This window comes from Microcaecilia unicolor, chromosome 13 (genome assembly GCF_901765095.1).
Source record: "Microcaecilia unicolor chromosome 13, aMicUni1.1, whole genome shotgun sequence".
Classification (NCBI taxonomy): Eukaryota; Metazoa; Chordata; class Amphibia; order Gymnophiona; family Siphonopidae; genus Microcaecilia; species Microcaecilia unicolor.
In genome coordinates this window covers 44,114,862-44,132,506 of record NC_044043.1, presented here as the reverse complement: position 1 = coordinate 44,132,506, position 17,645 = coordinate 44,114,862, and the positions used below count along the sequence as shown (strand labels likewise).

Sequence of the window (17,645 nt, the reverse complement as noted above, 5' to 3'; positions counted from 1 at the left end):
ATTTTTGACATCTCACTATCAACTCATGTTGTCAGAGATGCCAAATTACCCAGTTCCAGGAGGGAGGCTTTTTGGTGAGTCCTGGTTTAGAACTTGCATCACAAAGAAGTGTGGAACTTATATTGCCTAACTGTACCCATTGAAATCTGTGCTACAGGTCCCATGATGCACCATACAGTTGTCAGAAAGCCAGTACTGTCCTAAAAATCTCCCTCTTAGAGCTGGGAAACTTAACAGCTTTGTGTGTTATTGCACTTCATATGTTCTTGCATGATATCTGCATGAGTTTAAAATCATCACAGTACAGTGGTGCCTTTGATTTACATGGATCTGTAAGCAGTAGATGCTTACAAAAAAATCCCTTTTACATGATCTCATCCTTGGAATTAAATAAAACAACAAAGCGGGATTCTTAACAATTTTGTTTTAACCACCAAGCAAGTTATTGGGAAACCAATAATCTTTATAGAAACCAACAAGGACTATTCTATTCAGAGTAGGGTTGCCAACTAGATAGATTTTCATGACAGGGTTGATCCAGTCCTGGGCTTACCCCATTGCATGCAGGGACTTGATCTGATTTCCCCATTGGATTCCTTAAGAAAAGAAAAGCTGCAAGTCCCTGTATGCATTGGGGTAAGCCCAAGACTGGATCAACCCTGTTGGGCAAATCTGGATTTAATTGGCAACTCTAATTAGCCGGTGGTGGGAGGCAGGGCTGGTGGTTGGGAGGTGGGGATAGTGCTGGGCAGATTTATATGGTCTGTGCCAGAGCCGGTGGTGGGAGGTGGGGCTGGTGGTTGGGAGGCGGGGATAGTGCTGGGCAGACTTATACGGTCTGTGCCCTGAAAAACACAGGTACAAATCATGGTAAGATTTACACAAAAAATGGCACATGTGAGTTTATCTTGTTGGGCAGACTGGGTGGACCGTGCAGGTCTTTTTCTGCCGTCATCTACTATGTTAATTCAGAGGGTCTTTTACAAAGGCGGGCTAAATGCTAGATGCGCCCATATTCCAGAGGTTTCTATATAAATGCTATCTTAGGGACCCTGTTGTTTTTTTCTAATGCTTTGAGTTCATATTTATATGCAAGGCACATTACATAAATATAACAAAGAAAATAATAATCCATCTGTCCACCGAACATAAAGGCAGTTAATAAATCTCAATAAATAAAATAGGAAAAGGGTCCAAGCCAGGAAATAATACAAATAAATAAATCAGATAAACTAAATGGGAGTGCACTTATCCCATAGAATTACCCCAAGCTTGCCTTACAGTGTACCGGGACATCATATCTTAATACTCAGCATACTCAGTTCCTCCTTAGCTGAAATAAATTCCAAAAATTGGGTTAAAAAAAACCCCCAAAACTGTTTTACCTACTACTACTACTACTATTTAGCATTTCTATAGCGCTACAAGGCATACGCAGCGCTGCACAAACATAGAAGAAAGACAGTCCCTGCTCAAAGAGCTTACAATCTGATAGACAAAAAATAAATAAAGTAAGCAAATCAAATCAATGGTTATCACACAAGAACAAGGCAAATGTAACAGAAAAGTAAGACTTAGAGCTCTTGCTGTCGTCTTTTCTGAATCATTCTAGCAAAATTAGTAAAAAAAGAATTTTTGATCCCAAAATTATTGCGCGCCAACACTAGAGACGCCCATAGAAATTTATGAGTGTCTCTAGCATTAGCGCGTGCTAGAAACGGTAGCGCACCTACAGCACGGCTTAGTGAATGGGGTTCTTAATTTGTTACTCAACCAGTCATTGGTGAGGCCCCACCTGGAGTATTGTGTTCAGTTTTGGAGGCCGTATCTTGCTAAGGATGTAAAAAGAATTGAAGCGGTGCAAAGAAAAGCTACGAGAATGGTATGGGATTTGCGTTACAAGATGTATGAGGAGAGACTTGCTGAACTAAACATGTATACTCTGGAGGAAAGGAGAAACAGGGGTGATACAGACGTTCAAATGTTTGAAAGGTATTAATCCGCAAACGAACCTTTTCCGGAGATGGGAAGGCGGTAGAACGAGAGGACATGAAATGAGATTGAAGGGGGACAGACTCGAGAAAAATGTCAGGAAGTATTTTTTCACGGAGAGAGTAGTGAATGCTTAGAATGCCCTCCCGCAGGAGGTGGTGGAAATGAAAACGGTAACAGAATTCAAACATGCGTGGGATAAGCATAAAGGAATCCTGTGCAGAAGGAATGGATCCTCAGGAGCTTAGTTGAGATCGGGAAGCGGGGCTGGTGGTTGGGAGGCGGGGATAGTGCTGGGCAGACTTATACGGTCTGTGCCAGAGCCGGTGGTTGGGAGGTGGGGCTGGTGGTTGGGAGGCGGAGATAGTGCTGGGCAGACTTATACGGTCTGTGACCTGAACAGCACAGGTACAAATCAAAGTAGGGTATACACAAAAAGTAGCACATATGAGTTGTCTTGTTGGGCAGACTGGATGGACTGTGCAGGTCTTTTTCTGCCGTCATCTACTGTGTTACTGTGTTACTCAACCAGTGAACAATTCATAAGGCAACACAATCACTGCCCAAACAAATAGGATTAAAAAATTAATTATGCAAAACAATAAAAACAAATCCACATACAGTAATCCCAGCTGAGAGCATTAAAAAAAACCCAGAAAACTCCCAGAAAGGCAAAATTCAAAATTTCAGAAAAATAAGCCATTTCATTTAAAGAAATCTTCAACAAACTTAGAAAAATGGAAATCCTATATAAGATTGGGTTCAGACTGGAGCTTATTTCATAGTGAGGGGCATAGCACAAAAAGGTTCTGTTCTTTATTACATACAAGTTTCGAGGCACAACCTTTCAAGGCGGAGTACCCACTCCATCTTGTCCTGAAAAGCTCATGTCTCGTTAAGCTTATTATTGGTCCCTTAACACTTTCAAGTGATATTTTTTTTTTTTTTTTATATATAGGAAAGGTAAAAAGCTTACAAATCTGATTTCTTTGGTTCCAGATGATCCTTGCGACAAACCTCCTTGCCGAGGCTGTTCTTCCTACCTCATGGAACCTTACATCAAATGCGCAGACTGTGGACCTCCTCCATTTCTTCTCTGCTTACAGGTGAATTCCTGTTTGGTTCCTTTTGACTTGCTTGAATTTGAGGTATATAGTAGAGAATGACATGGGGACAAAGTTTGTCCCCATCCCCACCCTGTCCCCATGGGCTCTGTCCTCATCTGCAGAAGGCTTGAACAATTATGATTTTATATTTATATCTTTTTATTAAAGTATAAAAAGGAGCAATATGCTGTGCAACTATCTATATATATAAAAGGCAACCCCAACGTTCTGAAGCCTCCACGGAAGTTGAGGCGCCCGAGATATCCGGTGTGCCCTGGAGTGTCTGCACCGCCCTCGCGTCAAAACGTCATGATGTCGAGGGCGGAGCTATTGACACTCGAGGGCCGAAACGGCCCACAGCGAACAAGGCAAGTAGCTTCGAGGGACGGAGGGAGGGGGCCCCTTGCTAGCGCCCGTTTCATTCCGCTCAGAAAAGGGCATTTTTTCCTAGTTGTGTATAAATTACAAATAGAAAACAATAAGTGAGCAGCTATAATAACCCTCCTCACCACCACCCTCTACCCTTCCAACCCTAACAATAGCTGATTTCTACTACCTGAAGGAATCCTAATAATAATCCCGTTCTGTATGCCCTAGAGGGGAGAAATATGCCCTGTGAAGCACTGTTATGGTTTTTTAATCTGTGAATGAATAAAAAGTCATCAACAACCTCAGGATTCAGTCTGGCTCTCCTTCTTCCACAGTCCTTCCTGCAATAGAAGATGTCTTCTTAGAAGATGTGCTGGTAGCAGGATGTGGTAGCAGGATGTACAGGATCCCCCACTCATATTTTTCTAGTTGTGGCCAGCATGTTTGCTTGTTTTTCCAAAAAAACAGAATATTGTCTGCATCACTTAAATATAAATAACAGTCCAGTTCATTAACAGGCTTCAAAGTAGAAAACGAGACGGGGACAAAATTTGTCCCCGTCCCCATGGACATATTCAACTAGTAGCATTTTTTTCTCACATTTCGTAGAAAAGGTATGTAGGTCAGCTGAAGAGAGATTAGCTGTGGCCCACAAAGATATGTTTCAGTGCTTCCTTGTCATCAGCAGCAGATGAAATCCATTAACTGATGGGTTGCATCCGCCTACCAGCAGGTGGAGATAGAGAACACTGAAAAACCACAGTGACCCTTGGACGGCTAGGCCCTTCTGCCTTCAGTATTTCTCTATCTCCCAGCAGGTGTGGACGTCGCTTGATCAGCTCCTGGATTTCTGCCTGGGGTGGCTCCTGTGCTTTGCCAGTAGAGCGGGGGTGTTGTGGCAGGTGGTGCCCACTTTGAAGGCATACTTGGTTTTGTTCCCTGTCCCGGCTTTACCCCCTCCTCCCAGAGTCCCTCTGTTGCTGCCTGCCTCCAACTTTCCTCACAGCGTTTAAAAAAAAAAAAAAAGGCACGCTTATATAGCATTGCTATTTCTGAGGCTTTCTCCAGAGATTCTGGTTCAGTGCAGCTTGACCGGAGCTCGTTGACTTGGTCTTCTGAGGTGAGAGTGGTGCCCAGCTCTGTGGATTCGACTGCACCGGGGATTGGTGATTCTCATCACTCCGGACTGGCCAAGGCATCCGTGATATGCGGATCTCCGTCGGATGATGGTGGAGGCTCCACTTCCTTTGCCGCTGGTGCCGATCCTGTTGGTTCAAGGTCCGGTGACTATGGAGGATCCCTGCCGATTTGGTCTTACGGCCTGGCTCTTGAGAGGGCGCAATTGAGAGATGAGGGCTACTCTAACAAGGTCATCTCTACTCTTTTGCAGGCCCGCAAGTGGTCTACCTCCGCAGCTTATGCTCAGATCTGGTGCAAGTTTGAAGCGTGGTGTGTTTCAAAGGCGATCACACCCATGCGGGCTACAGTCTCGCCGGTGCTGGACTTTTTGCAGGATGGCTTACAAAAAGGTCTGGCTTACAATTCCCTGCGGGTTCAAGTGGCAGCATTGGCATGCTTTTGAGGGAAAGTTTCAAGACTGTCCCTTGCTGCTCATCTGGACATTATCCAATTTCTCAGAGGGGTGCTTCGGCTCCGTCCTCCCGTGCGATTACCTTGTCCGGCCTGGAACCTGGGGCTGGTGTTGAAGGCTCTCCAGCGTTCACCTTTCGAGCCGCTTAAGCGAGCTTCAGAGAAGGATGTGACTCTCAAGACAGTCTTTTTGGTGGCCATGACATCGGCTAGACGCGTATATGAGCTTCAGGCGCTTTCCTGTCGGGATCCCTTTCTACAATTCTCGGAGTCATGGTACGTACATTGCCTTCCTTCCTGCCTAAGGTGGTTTCAGTGTTTCACCTAAACCAGCCCATTTTTCTACCTTCCTTTTCTAGGGAAGACTTCCCGGATTCCTTGCATCTTTTGGATGTCTGCAGGGCTTTGTTGCAGTATCTACAGATGTCAAATGACTTCAGGACTTCTGATCACCTTTTTGTATTGTTGACAGGTCCTCGATGCGGGTGTCCGGCGTCTAAGGCCACTATAGCCCGTTGGCTCAGGGAAGTCATTTTTTCTGCGTATCTGCTTTCAGGACGGTCTCCGCTTGAAGCGTTTAAGGCACATTCCACGAGAGCGATTTCTTCCTTGTGGGCTGAAACGGGTGCCCTTTATCTTCGAGAGATCTGTCGTGCGGCTACTTGGGCTTCTCAGCTCTCGTTTGTATGGCATTACAGGCTGGATATTGTAGCGAAGCAGGATGCGCATTTTGGAGCGCAAGTGCTTGCTCACGGAGTGGCCCGTTCCCACCCTACGTAGGGAGTGCTTTTGTACATCCCATCAGTTAATGGATTCATCTGCTGCTGATAACGAGGAAGGGAAAATTAGGTTCTTACCTTGGTAATTTTCTTTCCTTTAGTCACAGCAGATGAATCCATGATCCCTCCCTGACTGACTTTGTTTTTTGTTCAGATTTCTCATGCAGATATTGTAGCTCATCGGGAGGAGTTGAAGACCAGCTCTCGGAGCTTCTACATGCTGTTCTATTGCAGGAGGTTGAGATCGTCCCTCTTTTGTGTGGTTCTTTCTCCGGTTCTAGGGTGTTTGTTCGCTGTGAGGAAAGTTTGTTATGTTACCTTTATTATTCACTCTGCTTTAGAAATTTCAAATACTGAAGGCAGAAGGGGCTAGCCATCCAAGGGTCACTGTGGTTTTTCAGTGTTCTCTATCTCCACCTGCTGGTAGGCGGATACAACCCATCAGTTAATAGATTCATCTGCTGTGACTAAAGGAAAGAAAATTACCAAGGTAAGAACCTAATTTTCCCATAATTTACTGCACACTTCTGAATTTTATAGAGCTCTGTTCGGTTATGTCTTAATGTGCTGGCAAAGTAAGAAGAAAATGTTTTCCGATGGCAAAAGCTAAAGAAACGTACCCTGGTGTGTGTTGTTAAATTTCTGTCTTTTTTTCTCCCCTAGTGTTTTGCCAGGGGATTTGAATACAAGAAGCACCAAAGTGATCACAGCTATGAAATAATGGTAAATAACGCTCTTTACCATTCTATGGCATCGAAGTAGTTTACAATGAAGAATAATTAGCTATAAACAGACAAACATCAGAAATTCAAGGCAGAGTAGCAGTGATAGTGTGACGAAACAGTGGGTTCCTAAGCCTGTGAACTGTTGTTTTTTACTGATGACGTGTTTCTCCTAATTGGCCAGCAGATGGCGCTTGTTTTGTCTTTTAAAGCTGTTGCTGAAAAAAACTTTTTCTTTTCCAATTTAAGCTTATGGAAAGGCAATTTGCAGTACCATTGGCCGGATACTTTCAAAGTTTGTGCTCTGGGCTTTGATTGGCCCTAGAGTTCAAATCTAGCCAGGAGGTACTGGAGTTTTCTTTAGTTTCAGCCAGGAAGTGTAGAGAGAAAGATCTCTTTACTGAGGACCTGTGAGCAGTTATATTTTATGCTCTGTAAGCAGCTATATTTTCTGAACTCACCAGGTACTACTCAGGTAGTAAACAAATGTTTTAAATAGTTTTATAATTGATCCATATTCAGTTACCTGTTATTGTTTGCTGATTTCACCTTTTTCTGTGCACTGTTCAAGTTCTGTGATAATATACCTATAGTTTATTAGCTCTTCTGTCCTGGACTAAGAATCTTGGTGGTTTGTGGTTTGAGTCTGTGAATGCTTTCTGGGAACTGTGGGAACCCTGGGAGTGTGGCCCAGTCACCGGGTAATAACTTTGTGGGTGGGAGACTCACTCAGAGGCAAGTGGAACCTAGTACATGGGGTGGAGGGTTGGCTAGTATAGGGCACTTGCCCAAGTGCTGGGGACAGACCCTGTAGGTGGCCACGGGGGTTAATCCCAAGTGGGTGCTAGGCGTTTCGTGATAGAGAGTAACAAAGACAAAAGCTAAAATCCAACTGATTTCCGAACATCAATACCTCCTGTCAGTCTGCAAATGCCAGAGAAAAGAAGTAAGTTTCTAAGACCTCCAGATCATCCCAGTCACACCTCTGAATCATAATAGACTCCTGTTTGATTTACATAGGGTTTTCCATTCAAATTTCTTGTGTCTTCAGGTCTGTATTCATTTTATTGTAAGGAAGTGTAGAAGTGTGCAAAAGTGTTTCCTATCTCTCCCTTGTGTTATTTAGACCTCAGATTTTCCTGTTCTTGATCCAGGCTGGACAGCTAAGGAGGAAATGGCACTTCTCGAGGCTGTAATGGATTGTGGGTTTGGAAACTGGTGAGAAGCTTTGTACCCGTTTGTTTTGCATTTGTCATGGTGTATTTAGCATCACCGTGTCCATGAAGAGATGCTTTGAATAGTTTGTGTGTAAACACTTCTCATTTCCTTTCATTTTTGTACCAGGAGGTTTAATTGTCCTGCTGTTGAAATGATCATAACATAATTCTGTCCCCAGGGGGAGGGTGTTAAGCCACCCCACATATTGTAAAGTCAAAAAGGGATAATCCTTTACTTCCTTTACAGCTCTCTAGACCGGTCAAGGTGCTTGGGTTATGCACGCCTAACAGCAGAGGAAGACTGAGAACCACTGTGCAGTTCCCAGCCAGCCAGTATTTCTCAATCTCCCAGCAGAGAGTGGACATGCAGCCTGTACAGTCTGATCCGGTCTGGTAGGCCGGAGTGGGTGGGGTGGGGATATCTTCAGGGTGTTTTGGTTTGTTTCTTGGGGTTTTTTCTACTTTAAAAAAAAAAAAAAAGTCCTTCGCATGTGCTTCCTTTCTCTCTGTGGTGTTGGTCCTCAGGGGCAACTTTAACCCCTGGGGTGTTACACCTGGGGGCTCATTTTCAAAGTACTTAGACTTACAAAATTCCATAGATTAGTATGTAACTTTGTAAGTCTAAATGCTTTGAAAATACACCTCCTGGGTAGCCGAGTCCCTCCCTCACTTTGTCCTCCCTGCAATGTGCAGTGACTCCTGTTTATTCAGTGGGAGTCTTGAGTTCCCTGATCCAGCTCTCAGCAGCAGGTTGTCTGCCTCTAAACAAAAAAAAAAAAAAAAGGAGGAAAAAGTACCACTGTAGCAGTGTTTGGAGAAACTGTCAGGGAGCCTCAGGCTAGTCTGGGAGAGGCTCCTGGATTCCTGGGTCTTAGTCCTCCTCTCTCTGTTCCATGGCACCTTTTTTGTTGGTGGCAGGCCCCATGGCTTGATTTCAGCGACCACAGCATAAGTGCGGACCGTTTTTGGCATTGCTTTGCTTAGGGATGTCGGGAGATAGAAATGCCTGTGGCATAGTGCAGGCTGTGCGGAAAGCTAAAATCAGCTGCCTCGGCGGGTTTGGAAAAGGTTCCGAGAGATGGGCTTGGTGAGCGCAGCTGATTCAGGGCCTTCGACAGCTGTCCCTGTTTCGATGGAAGCAGCCATCATGTTGGGTTCTTCCTGTCTTGAGTGATCAACCACTGAGACTGGTCCCTGAGGTCTAGAGTCTCCCTGCCAGTGATTGTTGCTGCAGCATTGCACAAGGAATGCATTGTAGTGCATCCCTGTCTGGACGACTGGTTAATTCGAGCAAAGTCCCTGCAGGAGAGTGAGTGGAGTATGGTTCAAATTGTCCAGTTTCTTGAAGACTTCAGTTTGCTTGTGAACCCTGCCAAGAGTCTCTCTCCCACAGAATCCCTTGTATATTTGTGGGTTTGATTCGATGCGCAGTTCAGTCAAGTGTTTCTCCTGTCTACGAGGATCCTCAAGCTCCAGGGTCAGATTTGCAGCCTTCTCACAGTGAGAGCTCCCTGTGCCCTGGACTATCTGCAATTCTTGGGGTCGGTGGCAGCTACCCTGGAAGTAGTTCTGTGGGCCAGAGCACATAGCGCCTAGCTCCATCTCTACCTGTTTTCAAATCTATGCTGAAAACCCACCTTTTCACCACTGCTTTTGGCTCCTAACCACTACTCAATTCCCCTATCCTTGTTCCTTCTCACCCAGTACTTTCCTCGCCCTTAATTGTCTTGTCTGTCTGTATTTTTAGATTGTAAGCTCTATCGAGCAGGGACTGTCTCTGTGTCAGGTGTTCAGCGCTGCGTGCATCTGGTAGCGCTATACAAATGTTAATAATAATAATAATATGTGGTCCCTTCAGCAAGCTTTGCTCTTACAATGGTCTTGTCAGTGTTACGACTTGTAGATGCAGCTGCCCCTCCAGGGAGAGCAAAGCAGAGCGGTAGCTGAAAGAGGTAGTTTACAGAAGGATATGAGCCTGGAGTCTCTGGGGTGGACAGTAGTCACTATGGATGCAAGTCTCGTGGGCAGGGGAGCACACTGTCTCTGGCAGCTAGCACAGGACTGGTGGTCAGTGATGGTGGCTCAGTGACCTATCAAGAGACTGGAGGCCCAAGCAATTCATCTTGCACTGCTCCAGCACCTGATCGAAGGAAACTTGGTAAGGGTGCTGTCCGAAAACACCACAGCGGTGGCCTTTGTCAATTGTCAGGGGAGCACAAAGAGCCAGGAGCTAGAGGAAGAGGTCTCAGACCTGTTTGTTTAGGTGATGGTGCACTTGTTGGATCTCTCAGCGGCTAATGTGGCAGGGGTGGACAACGTGTAAGCGGATTTTCTGAGTAGACACACATTAGATCCAGAGGAATGGTTAACTCTAGAGGCCCTTCAGAGCATAGTTCATGTCTGGGGCCACCTGTTGGTGGATCTGATGGTGATGGCATCCAATGCCAGGTGTTCTGGTTCTCCCCCCGTGGCTGTTGGTGGGCTAGGTCTCAGTGGATAGAGATGCATCTCAGCTCAGTTGCTCCAGATTGGCCTCTCAGGCCTTGGTATGAGGACCTGATGCATTTGATGTTGGGCAAACTCCTCCATCTATTGAGGGCATACAGCCTCCTGAGGCAGGGACCAGTTGTGATGCTTGATCCATCTCCATTCTCACAGCATGGCTCTCTGTAGAAGAGAGGTTATTCTGCCTAGGTAATTACTACTATGTTAAAATTGTGTAAGCATTCAATCTCCTTGGTCTGTGTGAGGGTATGGTGTATCTTTGAAGATTGGTGCCAGGAGAAGGGTCTTCTGTCTTTAGATGCCGTGGTGGTGGACATTCTAGAGTTCCTTCAGTATGGATTTGATGCTGGTTTGGCCTTGGCCTCTAGGGGTACTGATGGCAGTGTTGGCATATTTTCAGGGTCTGATTTAGGGCAAGTCCTTGGTGTCGCTTCCTGAAGTGGTCCTTTTCCATCGAGGAGTCAGTCTTCTGCATCCATCCTGTAGTCCTTTGGTTCTTCTCTGGGACCTGAATCTGGTGCTGGCAGCTTTGGTGGCATCTCCCTTTGAACCTTTGCTGGATTGCATTTGCAAGGATTTGACTTTGATGATGGTTTTTCTGGTCACAATTTCTTAGGATTTCTGAATTGCAGGCTTTTTCTTTTTGCCAGCTGTTCTTGGTTTGTTTGTTTTTTCAGGGAAAACATGATCTTGCAGCATGTTCCTTCCTTCTTGCCCAAGGTAGTGTCACCCTTTCGTTATCAGTCTTTTTCTCTACCTGTATTGGGGGATGTCACTGGTGACAAGGAACAGTGCTGGTTGGCATGCCTGGATGTATTGGAAGTTTTGTTGCTGAGAATGGAGAAGTTTCTTTGCTTGAGCTGTTTGGGGTTTTTTGGTGGCCCCAAGAGGAGGATGGTGGCCTCTAAGGCATCCATTGCTAGGTAGCTTAAGGAGACGGTTGTGTTGGCATATCTTCTCAAAGGGCATTCTGTGCCTTCCTTTCTTAAAGCCCAATCCAATAGGGGGATGATGGCCTCATCAGCAGAGAACTGTTTGATTCCGCCACAGGACATATGTAGAGCGCAGGTGTGGTCCTCCTTGCACTCGTTTGTGAAGCATTATAGAATTGAGGTGCAAGCGAAGCATGACACAGCTTTTGGTGCTTAGGTTTTGGCTTCCAAGCTCTGGGGGTCCCACCTTTAATGTATATTGCTTTGGTACTTCCCAGGTGTCTTGGGGCTGCTGAGGAAGGAGAAATTAGACGTTACTTGCTAGTTTTCTTTCCTTTAGGCCCTCCAGACCGGTCAAGAGCCCACCCTGTGTTAGAAGGATGGTAGACACAGTTCGGTGGATGGCGGATTGGAATCCCATGCAGTATGTTCAGTTCGACTGTTTTGGTATGTACATAAAATGAATGAATGAGAGAATGTGAAGAAAGGAGTGCAAGGCAAAGGCATGGGGCTAGTCCCTCTTTATCTACTTTGTTATGGAAATACTGGCTGGCTAGGAACTTCACAAAGGTTTTATACAGTTCTTAGAGTCGGCGGTTCTCAGTTTCCCTCGGCTGGTAGACGTGCATAACCCAAACATCTTGACTAGTTTGGAGGGCCTAAAGGAAACAAATTACCAGGTAAGGTCTGATTTCTCCTAATAGCCCAGACCATGTCCGTGGATCTTGGCAAAAAGAGACTGAGAAATCCAGGTGCGGTCCTGCCACTTGATGAATTTAGGCTGGCAAAGCAGTCAGTAGATTTGGCCAAGCAGAGCAGCATGAACAGTGGGAGTCCCAGCCAAAGAAAGCAGAACCGGAATGGGCAGGTGCAACTGGGGATCACCCCTGCCCCTAGACCACCAATAATGGTAAGATTGGCCTGGAGAGGAGGGGGTCTGGGAGGAGGAGGGGAAGACAAATGGGACAACACACATTTTTGGCTTCCACTAAAAACATGTGGTCATTTTTGGCTGAAAATTAAGATAACTTTTTCGGCCAAAATCAAAACCAAGCAGAAAAAGGATTTTAGACCACTTCCAGTCCATAACCAAAACTGATATTCGGTCGGCCTCTATCATTCAACCACACAAATTTACTTTTATGTGTAGTGGAATAGTCAAGTTGGACTGACAACATTAATGTTTACAGACTGAGGTATGAACAGGTAGATGATGGACAGTAAACAAGCCTCTTTTTCTTCAGGCAGGATGTGGCTAATCAGATGCGCACCAAGTCCAAAGAAGACTGCGAAAAACACTATATGAAACATTTCATCAACAATCCTCTCTTTGCGTCTACGCTGTTAAACTTAAAGCATGCAGAAGAAGCAAAGAACGCAGAGACAGCCATTCCATTCTACCGTAAGCAGGAGTTGATGATAGAGAAGGGCAGGTTTAGTCCTACCATGGAACAACACTTTAAAGAGAATGTTCTCTTACCTGCTTTAAGGTGGTGGTTCAGATTCTGGCAGAACAAGCTTGGTTTGGATTTTAAAAAATGGTTTCTAAGGTCCTTTATGCTCTTACTAAGCTCACTGGTTTGAGAAGAAGGATGAAATCATCGGGAGTACTTGTATAAGGGACTTAAAAAGGAGGTACACTGAAGTCAATGTGCTTGCTTTAATGTGATGTATCTATGTAGATACTAGCCGTTGAGCCTGTTAAAACGGGCTGGTGGGTCGCCGCCCCCCCTCACCCCGAGTTCACCGCCCCTCCACCCGGCCCTTCTCTTCGCTATTCAACTTACATCTCCACAGCAGGCAGAGATCAGCTGAGCTCCCGTCGACCTTCCTTCTCTACCTGTGTCCCGCCCTCGTGTGACGTAACGTCAGCGAGGGCGGGACACAGGTAGGGAAGGAAGGCCAACCGCAGCTCAACTGATCTGCCTGCTGCGGAGATGTAAGTTGAATAGCGAAGAGATGGCCGGGTGGAGGGGTGGCGGCAGCGGCGACTCCGGGGGGGTACCAGTGGCGGCGACCTTGGGGAGGGTAGCGGTGGCGACCTCGGCGGTTCCCTCCCTTTTGCGCAGTTTCCCTCTCTGTCCTGTCCCCCCGTCATCACGTATTGACGCGGGGGCGGGACAGACAGGGAAGTCTCTACTGCGCATTTGTGAGTGAGTACGGTCACTCGCCGTTTATATGTTTGATTCCCAGGGGACAGAGAATATTCTTTTATTTCTTAGGATTTAGCTCAAACCTTTTCAGTTGTAGTTCTGTGTGAGTTACACTTAAGTACAAATGGTATTTCCATGTCCCTAAAGGGCTCTTTACTAAGCTGTAGTAAAACAGTGCACTGTTATATTGTTTTTTTCAAGTGAAAATTTACCATAGGATTCACTAACATATGATACTGAAGTGCTCTCTGTGACATGCCCATAGTGTAAATCTTGATGATAATATACCTCCATCCCCTGATCCCTTTTCAAAAGTCCACCTTCCCCCCCCCCCCCCCCCCCCCCATCACCTACCAAGGAGTGGCCCTCATGGGTAATAGGGGACAGGAGCAGCTCTGTAAGTCAAAATGTCCATCTTGGCCCCCCAGTACTACCTTTAGGGGGGGATCAGGCTGCCAAATATAGGAGCACAAGACTACCACTAGAGGGTTGAGGTGGCCATTTTGACTCAGTAAATCACTGAGACAGGAGGGAGTTATGATAGAGGTCTATAAAATAATGAGTGGAGTAGAACGGGTAGACGTGAATCGTTTGTTTACTCTTTCCAAAAATACTAGGACTAGGGTACGCAATGAAGCTACAAAGTAGTAAATTTAAAACAAATCAGAGAAAATATTTCTTCATTCAATGTGTAATTAAACTCTGGAATTCATTGCCAGAGAATGTGGTAAAAGCAGTTAGCTTAGTGGAGTTTTAAAAAAAGGTTTGGATATCTTCCTAAAAGAGAAGTCCATAAGCCATTATTAAGTTGGGCTTGGGAAAATCCACTACTTATTTCTAGGATAAGCAGCATAAAATGTATTGTACTGTTTTGGGATCTTACCAGGTACTTGTAACTTGGATTGGCCACTGTTAGAAACGGGATACTGGGCTTGATGGACCTTCATTCTGTCCCTGTATGGCAACACTTATGCTCTTATGTCTAGGGATCGTTTCTGCCCTCAGCTATCCATTAGGGAGACCATGATGCCAGCAGAGAAGACTAGTGGAGGGGTTGACAAGGGATCGGAGGTGTGGAAATATTTTTTACTTAACACCGGCCCCTTTAAGTTGTTCTCCAGACCATCAGGCTGGATCCTGTGGTCCACTTTCTCCAGGAAAGAAAGTTAACGCCTCCTCTGAAGGTGTTCACTTTTCATGAATAACACTGTATTATTAATTTGGAATAATAATGAGCTGCTTTGCATGCATTAACATGCTTCACAGCTTATTATTTAACATGATTGCTGTAAAACCTCCCATGTTTTATTGACAAACTACACATTATTGCAATTAACGTGTCAATTAGAAAATAACCTGCATTGTTGCCATAACACAGCTTAGTAAAAAGCACCCTAAGTTTGTACCTGAGACAATGGAAGGTTAAATGACTTGCCCAAGATCTCTGCTTCCTAGCCTGCTGCTGAAACCACTAGATTACTGGTGGCAAGATTGGCCTTATGCACATATTGTTACTGATGCATAGGTACACATAATTACACCTGCTTTGGAGTAGGGGTAGAGCTGTCCACCTGCTTTCACTAGGATCATTTTATAAAGGCACATAGATGGATATATTGCCTTTAGGAAATAGCCATAACAAATGTGCCTTTCTGCCTTCACAACATAGATGTCCTCTTATTGCTGGAAGCCATGTATAGAAGTTTGACAACAAATTTCATGGCTGAAGAGACAGGTGGAGCAGCTCGTAGTTTTGCCCCATTGTATCTGTCCTTGTACTTCCCATCCCGCTGGATGAACAAGAAAAGTCCACAGACATTAAAGGTCAAGATCAGGATTGGTTCAGCCTGTGCCTTAGAATTAGGGCTGCCAAAAAGCCCCAGGCCACGTGTGAATTAGAATAGTGAAGTAACTCCTGAGAGCTTGTTAACACTTGTTCAATTCAAATCGTTTGAGCAGAGTAAAATGGAGGTTGGATAAACTTTTTTAAACTGCATTTTCTTCCTCCTCCCTGTATAAAAAGCACATGTTGTATTGGGAGGTGAGAACTAGACATTGAGTTTTTTCTGCGTTTTTTCTGCTTATCTGTTCCCTTCTCCGCTACTGCCAACTCCAGACTTCGCTCCTTCTGTCTTGCTGCACCCCATGCCTGGAATAGACTTCCTGAACCCCTACGTCTTGCCCCATCCTTGACCATCTTTAAATCTAGATTGAAAGCCCACCTCTTTAACATTCCTTTTGACTCGTAACCACTTGTATCCACTCGCCTCCACCTACCCTCCTCTCCTCTTTCCTCTACACATTAATTGATTTGTTTGCTTTATTTTTTGTCTACTAGATTGTAAGCTCTTTGAGCAGGGACTGTCTTTTTTCTATGTTTGTGCAGCGCTGCGTAAGCTTTGTAGCGCTATAGAAATGCTAAATAGTAGTAGTAGTAGTAGTTTCAAGTTTGGAACATGTGCACAGGGCCTTTGCCGTGTCTATTCATTTTTCGTAATCCAGAAACAACCTCTCTTTCAGCATCAGATGATCCGCCGCGGCCTACATTTGATTCTCTTCTTTCCAGGGACATGGCTGGGTACATGCCTGCCAGAGCAGATTTCATTGAGGTAAGAACAGTATTCATTCTTCAGTTACAGGTGAAATAGCAGCAGTCATCAAACACATTAAAGAAGCTTACAGTTAAGATGGCGATTTAGTTATTCTATCTTCGCATAAAGGAAAGGCCAAGAAATAATGGACTGAAATAGTGGCAGAGGAGATTTTGAAAAGGCGTTAAAAGGAACCATCTGACTTTAAGGCTAATTCAGCCCTGGAGCAAGTTATGAAGGGAGGGGATGGAATCTCCATCACTGAAGGCTTTTAAGAGCATATTAAACATGTGAGATGATTTAGGTACATTGGCTCCTTTCTTGGGGGAGGGGGGCTCGCCTTCAGTCCTGTCTTCCTATAATTCCTTTTGTGCATCATAATCTGAAGCAAAGACCGGTCAAATGGCTAGTTCATTCATACAAAGAATTCCTCACAAATGTAGACTGGATGAGTGGGAAAAAAACTGAAAGGGGGTTATTTCTCCATTTACTGGAACACAAGACCTGTACAATACCTCATGGACCCTATGCATTGGGTTCTCAAATTCTGCTTTCTAGCAGTTCTGATCCATCATGGGACTAGCTGCACCCACTTAATTCAATAGGAGTACCTTGTTTCTAGTCTTCTGATGTTTCCCACCTAGATTTCATTTGTTTTGTCACGGAGAAGTTGAAGCGAGTCTGTAATAGAATTATTCTCTGCTAGCTACATGCAAGCTATTACATGCACAGTTCAAACCAGTATTGCAGGCATAGTAAGCAGGTAATATGAAACTGGGCTACAGTAGGTAGTAGATTATACAGCTCCAGCGGGGTAATAAAGACGCTGCAATGTGTGCTGTCGTTAAATAAGAAACCTGCACAGTATTATTTATAAGGCTGGGATAAGAACATATAAATAGCTGTAATGGCTCTTACGCTGTTTATTTGTAACTGGCAGACTGAAGTCCTACAGAGCTCAAATCAGTCTATTCCACAAAGGTAGGAAAAAATGGCTAGGTATCTGGGGCGCTTAGGTCCTTTCTATAAAGTAGAGACCCAGAGCCAGCCCCAATAGCATCCAAATGTGCTCGCACAAATTTACACCTGCTCCATAGAAGGTGTAAATTTGTGCAAATACACATGTATTTTTTAAAATACTGTGTACATCATAATTGCACGTGCCTGTGTTTTACACATGTATACTGTAGCACAATTTTATAGCATACTTAATGACCTCCAGCTGCACAGAGCAGGGCTTAACTTCCGGGGGATGACCTGCAATGCAGTTCCACCCAGAGTCCAGAGCCAAAGAAGCAGGAGTGTTCTCCAGCCTCTTCCTGCAGGTGAGGAGCCTGGAGCAGACAGAGCAGAGAATAGCCATTCTGCTCCCTAATCCAGCTCCTTCTTTCACTCCTCTTCCTGGTTCCACAGGAAGTCAGAAAAGTGCAGGAATATAATCTCAGCCAGGGTAGGAGTGGATAAGCAAGTCCTGCTATAGTATGTTCAGTCGGTGTTGCTCCTTGTGTGTGTCCAGCAAGTTAATTACTTCCATTAAAGGCCTGGGTGAAGAACTAAGCTTTCACTTGCTTCTTTTCCCTGTATTGTCTTAAGTAGACAAAAACAGGTCATATGTTTGAATTTCTACCCCTTCCTGTCTAAGGAGAGCAGGCAGGAGAATCATCTGATTGTAGCTCAGAGGAGCTTTGT

The 17,645-nt window shown here is 44.9% G+C and overlaps 1 protein-coding gene across 6 annotated transcripts in view; it reads left to right on the top strand.

Moving 5' to 3' along the window:
• The window catches only part of TADA2A (transcriptional adaptor 2A), a 57,314-nt gene that overhangs the window by 2,426 nt on the left and 37,243 nt on the right, over positions 1-17,645 (top strand). For 5 of the 6 annotated variants that reach the window (XM_030222319.1, XM_030222321.1, XM_030222320.1 and 2 more), the window contains exons 2-6: positions 2,992-3,098; positions 6,500-6,559; positions 7,685-7,776; positions 12,457-12,614; positions 15,886-15,974. In XM_030222319.1, coding sequence (XP_030078179.1) covers positions 2,992-3,098; positions 6,500-6,559; positions 7,685-7,776; positions 12,457-12,614; positions 15,886-15,974 — 506 coding nt within the window. The remainder of the gene's footprint in view (positions 1-2,991; positions 3,099-6,499; positions 6,560-7,684; positions 7,777-12,456; positions 12,615-15,885; positions 15,975-17,645) is intronic. The other variant, XM_030222322.1, reaches the window with a different exon arrangement.